Source organism: Quercus robur, chromosome 10 (assembly GCF_932294415.1).
Source record: "Quercus robur chromosome 10, dhQueRobu3.1, whole genome shotgun sequence".
Lineage (NCBI taxonomy): Eukaryota > Viridiplantae > Streptophyta > Magnoliopsida > Fagales > Fagaceae > Quercus > Quercus robur.
Genome location: NC_065543.1, coordinates 8,901,123 through 8,912,123, shown reverse-complemented (window position 1 = coordinate 8,912,123; position 11,001 = coordinate 8,901,123). Strand labels below are relative to the sequence as shown.

The 11,001-nt window shown below is 36.7% G+C and overlaps 1 protein-coding gene across 4 annotated transcripts; it reads right to left on the bottom strand.

The window, feature by feature from the left end:
* Window positions 1–705: 705 nt before the first annotated feature.
* Window positions 706–9,789, bottom strand: LOC126703060 (uncharacterized protein At2g29880-like). 4 transcript variants are annotated; one of them, XM_050401970.1, is made up of 4 exons: window positions 9,637–9,789; window positions 2,948–3,007; window positions 1,592–1,918; window positions 706–1,517 (listed from the first exon to the last, which is right to left on the bottom strand). In XM_050401970.1, the coding sequence occupies exons 3-4, from the start codon at window positions 1,916–1,918 to the stop codon at window positions 924–926; spliced, it is 921 nt and encodes a 306-aa protein (XP_050257927.1). In that variant the 5' UTR covers window positions 2,948–3,007; window positions 9,637–9,789; the 3' UTR covers window positions 706–923. The 4 variants fall into 4 exon arrangements, with proteins under 4 accessions (XP_050257927.1, XP_050257925.1, XP_050257928.1 ...); XM_050401968.1 differs by having other exon boundaries at window positions 2,958–3,007; XM_050401971.1 differs by having other exon boundaries at window positions 2,948–3,004.
* Window positions 9,790–11,001: the final 1,212 nt, after the last annotated feature.

Sequence of the window (11,001 nt, the reverse complement as noted above, 5' to 3'; positions counted from 1 at the left end):
GGTTGGAGGAATATATTAGATTTACATGCCAAAAGCTAACAAGTCAAGAGTTTTGTGACTTAAAAATACTGATTCCCTCATAAAAGAGACCTCCACTTAAATCCCTATCTCTGTTTTAAGAAAAATATATATTAGACTTATAGTTTCATTTAAAGCCATGTTTTTTTAACGAAATTTATCCCTATCTCTGTTTTAAGAAAAATATATATTAGACTTATAGTTTCATTTAAAGCCATTTTTTTTATCGAAATTTATTTATAGCCAATTGAATGAAGTGAGAAAGGGAAATATAGATTTATTGGCATAGGGTTGGTGAGGATTTCCCACAAGAATGTCTAGTCGCCAAAATCCTGGAATTTTTAACAAAGACATTTAGAGTTAAAATCCCCACTCCCTCAATTGTCAAATTATATTTATATAAAGAATGTGTTGTCGAGAATGACTTCTACTTGGAAGAAGGTGGTGGTAATGGTGACATTGATGATATTATGTGAATTTAGATGCAGGAGGTGGAAGTTTGCAAAACCTAAGTTAAAGAGTTGGAAAACCTTAGACAGGCCTTAAAAACATGGGGTCAACAATGGAGTTGGTGGCGATTGTGAAGGTCTACAAGAGGCAGAAAGAGCATCAATTGATACCTTTTCAATTCAACACATAAGTGACGAATACACATATGTCCATTCGAAACATGTCATAACACCACGCTAGACTTCCAAAGAGTACTTCATTCATATAATCACTCCTAGACAAAATACTAGTACGCATTAACCTTTTGTCATAGTGACTCTATACATAACAAAGTGAAGCATACAAATATCTCAAAAGGTTTCAACTATCAAATACTTCCTCACTTTCGCCAGATATTGTAGCCAAATCATAATAGTTAGCTATGACACAAAAATGAAAGGACAACCGTTGGTCAATCAGATTCTTTTTGCAATAAACTCCATCCATGTTTTCTTCCTTTTATCTGGCATTGTAATGAAGACAATTCTACTATTCAAATTACAGAGTTCCTCTTGTACCTTAAAATAGGTATCATCATCCAGGTCTGTGTACTCATTGAGCATCCCAAAAGCTTTCTCAAGAGAAAACTTATCATCAGTGGTGACAGATTTACTAGATTTCTTAGTGCTAGCCTTAGCCTGCCTAGCTTGTAACCTTGCCCTACATAGTTCAGTATAGTCCCGGAGTCCCTGTGTAAGTTCATCCATTTTCTTAGCAGTCTTCTTCCCGTTAGACCATTCTTGTTGCATTGGACGTTTCTTACCACGTGTGGTGTGCTCATGACCCCTTGGGACATTGTTTGTGTCATCATCACTATCATCATCCAGGTCAGCATGTAATCCAGCATTGCGAAACTTCTTATCTAGCTCACGCTCTTCATCACTATTTGGAGCTGCTTGGTTTGAGGAAATTTGGAAGAAACCGGTGGCAGTAATTTTGTTGAACAGTATTCTTAGCAAATGATAGTGTTCACATCTGTTTTTCCAAAAGTCCTTGGCCTTGGGATTTTCCTACCAACAAGCAACATAAATATGTGAAACGCCATAAAAGACTGCTAATGCAATTGTACAAATAAAACACTAACCGCAAGTACATCTGCCCAAACTTCATCACTGGCAATAACCGTGTTTGTCTTAAAATCCCAACCCATTCCAGTATTTCGTAAATCTTGATAAATGGCCTCGTGTTTTGTTCTGAGCCTATCAAATTTTGTCTCAAGTTGTTGCATGACAAAGCACCGATTAGCTCGTGCATTGAGTTCATTTCGAATTTTTGTCCAAGTTCTCTTCTTAAAAACACCAGTTTTCATGTTCCCTTTCGCTTGTTCTTCGACCATAATATCTATAAACAACTTTTCAATCGCAGTAGGCCATAGTTTGAGGTCTTCCGCCTCATTCAATTCATGTGCCATCTATCGAAGATCATTCACATTAGCCTCAACTGAACAATATGCAATATAGACCCCAAGATATATAGAATGGCAAAATAATAAGATGGTTATCACATTGTTGCATGCATATGACCTGAAACCATGCATAAGCATGAACCAATTATATTCAGCATTTATTCCAAGCATACACACACTTCATTGACCATACTACAAGTTATCCAACCCATATGCACCGGAAAAAGTTAATTATAAGTTATAGCTGATACAACATCGTCCTTTACTTGCCATTATAAATCTATTTCTTCCTTCATCCAAGCATCAATTAGCATTACTAAATTGTAAAAATTTCCATTGAACATGAGATTCAATCACACTACCCAATCTACAACTTCAGTTGCAAGTCAAGCTTTATCCCATCCACCATAATACAAAATTTAATGTGGCTGTTTCAATTGTGTTTGTTCTCTTGAAACCCACAACTAAATATTTGTGAATCTCTTATTTCAGTTTGGTGCATGCATTGACATACATTTCAGGTTTCACAATGTGATCTAAGATCATCATAATTTCAGGTTTCACAACAGAAAAAAACAAATTAACTATGAAATTCTTCAAATATTTTCAACCCATCCTGTAGCCCTTAAAGAACACTTTGTGTTAATGCTCAAAAATTAAGAACGATTCAAACTTTCTCTATCTTGTATAAACTCTTCATGAGTATCTCTTACACTTTCTGTCTCATGGAGATAAGTTACATTTTTTTTTTTTTTGCTAAACAGGAAATAAGTTACATAATTAAATATATCAGTGGAAATTACATCAAAATTATGAGCATATAAAATTAACATTGAGAGTTAAGTTAAACATATCCCAGAGAACTCATGCACCCCAAAATCTCAAATATAACCACAAAATAATTTATCTACAAGCAAAACAATGTTAAACCCAGACGGGGATTCATGTCTGTTTACCCTGTTTCTATGTATATGAGGAAATGAAACCTATAAATATAATGTCAGATTTAAGACAGAAAACCCAGAAACTCAATACCCATGATCACCTTGTACGGCTTGAAGTTCAGAAATCACTGCAGATCCACCAATGACCCTACTTGAAAGTTCAAAAACGTGTATAAAAACACTTTTGAACGTTTAGACCCCCAAAAATCAATTTAATCAACACAGCAATATGTTAAACAACTAGTGTGCGGAAACTTAACATATGCTATAATAAGGAATTGATTAAACAACTATCTAAGCCACAACAAAATAAATCACAGCAGATAATGTAAAGGCAGAGATAGAGAGAAAGGAAGATGCAAACACAGCGATAACACCAGATATGTTATCGAAGAGGAAACCGAAGACCTCGGCGAAAAACCTCTCCGCCGCCCTCCAAGCGGTAATCAATCCACTAGAAAATACAGTTTGGATACAAGGACAGCAATAGACCTTCCAAGCCTAATCTACCCAATGCACCTAAGCCCTCCAAGCTTCTTGCTCCAACGAGGTTGCGCCGAACCTTTTTCTTTTCTAGCTTTCCGGATTCCGCTACTACACCGTAGCATCAACCAATGAATATTGGCTCCTTCCTAACTGCTTCCTAGAACTCCAAACGTCTGTCTCACAGAGATGATAATGGTGAGAACCAGGTTTGGTATAATGCCTCTCAAGGATTTAACAATGGAGAGGAAGAGAGTGAGGGAATTTGATGAGACTCTAAGGTAGAGATTGTGGGTGAAACAATCTGGTTTTTCTTTAGGGTTTCTCTCTCAAAATTCTCTCTGGAAGCTCTCTTTCAATCGTGGGTTAAAAGGGTATTTATACTGAAGTGAAGAGGAATGCGAAACGTCAGGTTTTTCCAAAACAGGGGTGGCTCGCGGCTTGACCTCGCGACTTGACTGAGTCGCGAGTTCCAGTCGCGAGTTAACCGTATGGCCAGTTGTCCTGTTTTGTCCTGTAGTGCTCCAGCTAGCATGACTGTTCATCTTCCAGCATGCTTGGCACGTGTGCATCTTCTGGCGGGTTGAAGCCGCGAGTCCAGCCGCGAGTCCCAGCCGCGACACTCTGTTTTCTTGCACACTCTTGAGCAATCTTCACACTATCTCACTCACTACCCTTACAACAATCCCACCTAAATACAGGGTTACAAAATGCTGAATTACAAGCAACTTTGGCACGGAATAAAGCCAATTAGATGGTTGAATAAATTCAACCTTACAATCTCCCCCTTTGGCTATTCCGTGACAAAACCCTAAAACAGACTCTAGACTTAACATGTGAGTTGGGAACAGTTGATCAAAACTCACTCACACCTAATTCTAGAAGCTGTGAAGCACTTGAATCATATGAACATAAACTCCTGAAACACAACAATACACCATGATCATTGTAAGCAGAAAATTATAAATGCATATGAAACAGGCAATATGTGATCAAGCAAAGATGGAGTTAATAAACAAACCATGGCTTGATCAACCAAGTGAACACCACAAGGTAGTGATCACAGTGTTCATTCACACTTGGAATGAACACAAGGACATATAAGTTAACAAGCACAAGGCAAGACACTTGTATGCACAACACTCAACCAATGCATAGCACACAAGGCATATGCATCTAGGAACAATCCTACAAGGGCACAAGAGTGACAGTACAACAATCACAATGCAGAACATTTAGATTAAAGTACTGATTTCAACATAGCATAAAGGCTGCACTTAAGCATGGTACATACCACAAGGCCTACAAACTATGCATAAAACCTAAACCCTGAAAGCTTACATAAGCATATGGGTACAAATACATTATATTGAATAAAAACTTAAACAATATAAACTAAAAGTGCTTAAAGTTTCTCCCCTTCAAAATGATGAGAAGCTGTGATGCACTTGGAATATATATACTTGTAACCTGAAACACTTGCACAAAACACATTAGACCTTCAAGGTAAAGCAAGTAATAAAGAACAAGTATAATATAACAAGTATAGAAATGGCTATAATGATCACATAGCAAAGCAAATGATGATCTGAACATGCATTCAATGAAGCATAATAGCATAGGGATATATGCATGTCAAAAGCACAAACATGATGCAATGAGAACAACAAAGCATAACTCAAAGCACCATAAAGCCAACATGAAAACAAATAGAACAAGGTTTTCTAGTTAACATAATGTCTTCTCCCCCTTGGTATATGCATCTCCCCTATGGAATATCTCTCCCCCTACAAATGTGCATGAGAAATAGAATTTCTCCCCCTAAGGATGTGCACAAGAGTCATATAGAAATGACAAAATACTCCGAAACATACTCTAGAGTATACTCTCCCCCTTTTTGTCAGGAATAGACAAAGGGTCAAGAAGAAACGAGGGCAAGAGATGAAGGTATGAACAATGCTAATGATGCATGAGGGGTGCAAGATGAATGAGAAAATGAAGTTCAAACCTAAGACAAAGTAACATGCTACAAAGCATAAGGTAAGCATGACATGCTAGGATGAAGAAAAAAGGTAAAGACCAATGCATGACAAGGGTAACAAAAGTGTGTGCAAGAGGTGACTAAGTGCAATGCATGACCAATGCATGAAAAATGCACATGTGGGGCAAAGTGTGCAAAATACACAACAAATGAACCAAACATATTCCTAATGAGGAAACATGAGAAACCCCAAAGTTTGGTACTCATCGGAGTCCAAACAAGCGAGAAAATGTCTAAGAGGCATTTTATCAAACACCTAGCATGCACACTATAAACAAAAATGTGAAACAATGCATGAACATCATGAAAACCACCCTTAATACATGTTCTTTCTGCCACAAGGGGCCAACATCCAATGCATATCAACAAAAGAAACCAATCCCATAAAGAAATTTGACAAAAATTAAGTTTTCCCAACCCCAATGATAAAAATCCCAACCAAGAGCACAAAACTCTCCAAAACATAATCCAAGGATCAAAAATAATGAAAAGAATTTATAATTACCTTAGAAATGTTAATGGAATGAAACACCATTCAAATTGGTTGGATTTTGATGTAAAAATATTGAAAGAGGGGTTTTAGAGAGGATGGGAGAGGTTTAAAACAAGTTTCCCACAAAAAGCCCTTTAAAAAGCTGTTTCTGGGCGTTTCGCGACTGGGCGAGTCGCGAGGTTCAGTCGCGAGCAAGCCGCGAGCCGCGAGTTTCAGCCGCGAAAATCTTCGCGAGTCGCGAGTGAGCCGCGAGCAAGCCGCGAGTGAGTCGCCAAAAGCTTCTGGATGAGCTCGCGACTGGGGTTTCGCGACTGGCGAGTCGCCAGCTGAGCCGCGAAAAACTCTGACACCTGTTTTTCAATTCAGAACATGTTTAAACATTGAAAAACAAAGTAAGCACTAAACATAAACACAAAAAGTGATAAAAATCACTTCCAAAAACATATAAAATGATCAAAAATCTTTTTGGATTGAACCATATATGATTGAGCACACACACATCACATTTAGACAAGTACAATCTAACAAATGAATGAAACATTCATAGAACATTAGGCATGTGTGTTGTGTGTGTGTATCAAATGTGGAATAGTCCTTAGTCTAGAGTGAAGCTTCAATGATCAATTCAATCAAGTCATACACAACTAGTGCTAAGTCAAGTGGTCTATCTCAATTATAGAAATGAACATATATGACCTCCCACAAGAAAATGATTACATATGATGAAGCTTTTCATTTGGCTTCTTTACAATTCATAACATTTGATCATTTTGAATAAAAACATCTCATTTTGAGATCGATGCCTGAAATTTGTGATATTTCAATTTGATGAACAAGCCTTTGGCTTTTTGGGCATCATACAATTTCATTTAAGTCGCTTTCCCTTTTTCCTAGTCGAATACTAGTATGTGCGACGGCTTTTGCAGCTCATTATCTCTTTTCATTTTGAGATTTACATTTATTGAGCTCTTTAAGCAATAAAAATAAAAGAGTGGGAAGAGATATAAGCACAAGTCTACGCAAGTATCAAAACCAACATGACTATTGACAAATCATTCATGACAAGCTTGAAGATCGATTTACAACAATCACACAAAGATGTCAAGATTTTTCCCACAAAGATATAAGTGCAAAAATAACAAGCTAAGCTCGTAAATGCACAAAGCCATTTGTACAAAGGTACAAGGCCAAACTCACATGTGATATGTGCTCAAACATATACGATCAAACTTTTTGAATTTTTCACTTTTTATGTGGTTTTGGATTTTTTACTCACACAAAACTGAAATATAAAAGTAAGATAAAAAACAAAACAATGCATATAAATGAATGCAAGATGCACAAAATGCATGAAGATATGACATTTAATGCATGAAGGGTCCTACAAAGATCGAAAGAATTAGATCAAGGACCAAAAGAGCAAAAGTTCAACCATAGGAACCCTTCCTCATCCAAACGGAACGATTGTTTGGAATGAGTGTCTCAAGAGAAGTGAGACGAGGGTTGGAAGAATGAGAACCGGAGATGCACATAGTCAAGGAGTTAAGAGCATTAAACATTTTCTTTAACAACATGCTATTATCACTCAAAACCGGTTTACTCTTTTTAGCACAACTTCCAAAAAGCTCAAGTTTTTCTTTTCTTTTGATTCTTTTAAAAGCATGAAACTTAGAGCATTGAGGTCTTACATGACCAAAGACACCACAATGGTGACACACAATGTGTTTAGGTCTACTAAGCTTTTTGGGAAGGGATCTAGCAATATGGTTTTGTTCCCTCTTCAACTTATGACATTGAGGTCTTATATGACCAATCACACCACAATGGTGGCAAGTTGGAACAAACTTAGATCCATCCAAAGCCTTAGGTTGAGACCTAAACAGAAGCTTTGACATAACAGCCTTTCTCTCCACCTTTTGATTTCTTTTATGTGGAGGAATGTACACCGATTTGTCCTTTAAGGTAGAACACACACTAGGCACAAAATCGGGTACCACAACATGATTGCAACAAACATTATCATCCTTTTTAACAATAGGTTCAGCAATCAAACACTTGGCATGCATCTTAAGAGATTCATTTTCACATTTAAGATCATCAACAAGTTTGTTAGACAAAACTAGTTTAGCATCCAAGTCCATATTCAAACATTCAAACTCTTTCAGCTTTTCAAGAGAAATTTCAGCAAGTTTTTTATATTTCTCAACCAATTTGTTGGATTCATTGAGCTTAGCAATCAAATCATCCTTTTCACAAAATAACTTGCTCAAATTCTTTTGAAACTTCTTAGCATTTTTCTTGAAGAGTTTGTCAACAACACCCATAGATTCAAATAACATGTCATCACACTTATGAGGATTAACACTCATAGAGGCATTTTCACAAACACGTGGCATGTTACATTCATCACCAACCAAATCATGCAAAGAGTCATACAAAGCACAATCCATGGCAAATAAACACAAGGGGTCAAGGATCACACTTAGGTATTTAAACCACAACAAGTGTACCCGCTCTGATACCAATTGAAAGTTCAAAAACGTGTATAAAAACACTTTTGAACGTTTAGACCCCCAAAAATCAATTTAATCAACACAGCAATATGTTAAACAACTAGTGTGCGGAAACTTAACATATGCTATAATAAGGAATTGATTAAACAACTATCTAAGCCACAACAAAATAAATCACAGCAGATAATGTAAAGGCAGAGATAGAGAGGAAGGAAGATGCAAACACAGCGATAACACCAGATATGTTATCGAAGAGGAAACCGAAGACCTCGGCGAAAAACCTCTCCGCCGCCCACCAAGCGGTAATCAATCCACTAGAAAATACAGTTGGGATACAAGGACAGCAATAGACCCTCCAAGCCTAATCTACCCAATGCACCTAAGCCCTCCAAGCTTCTTGTTCCAACGAGGTTGCGCCGAACCTTTTTCTTTTCTAGCTTTCCGGATTCCGCTACTACACCGTAACATCAACCAATGAATATTGGCTCCTTCCTAACTGCTTCCCAGAACTCCAAACGTCTGTCTCACAGAGATGATAATGGTGAGAACCAGGTTTGGTATAATGCCTCTCAAGGATTTGACAATGGAGAGGAAGAGAGTGAGGGAATTTGATGAGACTCTAAGGTAGAGATTGTGGGTGAAACAATCTGGTTTTTCTTTAGGGTTTCTCTCTCAAAATTCTCTCTGGAAGCTCTCTTTCAATCGTGGGTTAAAAGGGTATTTATACTGAAGTGAAGAGGAATGCGAAACGTCAGGTTTTTCCAAAACAGGGGTGGCTCGCGGCTTGACCTCGCGACTTGACTGAGTCGCGAGTTCCAGTCGCGAGTTAACCGTATGGCCAGTTGTCCTGTTTTGTCCTGTAGTGCTCCAGCTAGCATGACTGTTCATCTTCCAGCATGCTTGGCACGTGTGCATCTTCTGGCGGGTTGAAGCCGCGAGTCCAGCCGCGAGTCCCAGCCGCGACACTCTGTTTTCTTGCACACTCTTGAGCAATCTTCACACTATCTCACTCACTACCCTTACAACAATCCCACCTAAATACAGGGTTACAAAATGCTGAATTACAAGCAACTTTGGCACGGAATAAAGCCAAATAGATGGTTGAATAAATTCAACCTTACACTACTATATCATACAAAGAAAAACAAAAGAAAAAAAAAAATCAAACCACCAATAATTTTATCAAATTTTATGGCGTGTTTGAGAGAAAGAGAGAGAGAGAGAGAGAGAGAGAGAGAGAGGTTAAAAACCTTTTTGGCGACTGAGTGAGCTTCGACACCAAGTAGGGTTTCCTTTGCTTTGATTTGGGTGATTTATAAGGAGTATAATTGAAAACAGAAAACAGAAAACAGGTGCACTTGTTTGGCAGCCAAACAAGTAATGGGTTCCATTTTATTTTTTCAAAATTCAAAAACATAAAACAGTATTCAACTGCGCGCCTGTTTGGTAAGTGTCTTTCACTTCAGTTTTATGTTTTCTAGCGTGTGTTGGGTGAAGAAATAGAGAAATGTTACGTTTTCACACCATTTTTACAATACTCTTGTAACAAATTTCAAGTGATAGTTTGTTATTAGTTGGTAAAAAAGTAATTTGAGTTGTTGATTTTTAAATAGAACCAACTTACCACTTATAATTTATACTACTATTTAATGAGCTTCTCCTATTTGAACTAGATTTATTTTTTATTTTTTATTTTGGGTTCTAAAAAACCCCTATTTTCCTAGATTTAAATAGACACAACTAAAAAATAATTTGGTAAAACTACATTTTTTTAACTCTAAACATTACTTATAAAATAGGATTGGAACACCCCCAACAACCCACTGTTCCCATCCAAAAAAAAAAAAAAAAAAACCTTCCCACAATCCCAATTCCGACTACCACATCTTTAGAAGAGGAAAAAAAAAAAAAAAAAAAACAAACAAACAAAAACAATAAAACCCATGTACACCATTCCCATCAAAATTTTCATATGTAAAAGTTTCAAATTTATTACGTACCCCATTTGTGGGTAACACTGAGTTTTTATTTTTTGAGAGAGGTAAAGGTGGTAAGATTGAATAATTGGTTGGCTGAATGTTTCGAATTATATGTGGGTTTTTTTTTTTTTATTTTTTTTTTTTTTTATTAATAATCGGATTAGAATTTGATGGATAAATTTTGCCAATTGGAAATGGATAAACTTGCAGTAACTTATTAAAAAATAATTATAAAAAGTTTAAATTTAGAGTATTAGTTTTCTTTGTTGGGCCAAAGAGGTGGGTTAAAACTTTAAACGTTGCTTAATCTTAAGGTAGTGGGGTTGTGTTTTAGTAATTAGAGGAAGAGTTTTTTCAAAAAAGTAGGTAATTGTGTAACTGTAGGGCTAGTGGAAGATAGTTTTTTTTTTTACTCTTTCTTAGGAAGTGGGGATAGTTCCTAAAAACACTACATATAAGACCATGTTAATTCTACTGCTTACCAAAAACACAAACCGTTCTTATCAAAAAAAGAAAAGAAAAAAAGACATAACTGTTCTTCTGCACCTACATCTCTTTCAGTGACAATTGAGACAAAATGTGTTTGGTGTTCGTATCAGAAATAAGAATGGTTGGTGAAAAAGAGGGTCCTACAAT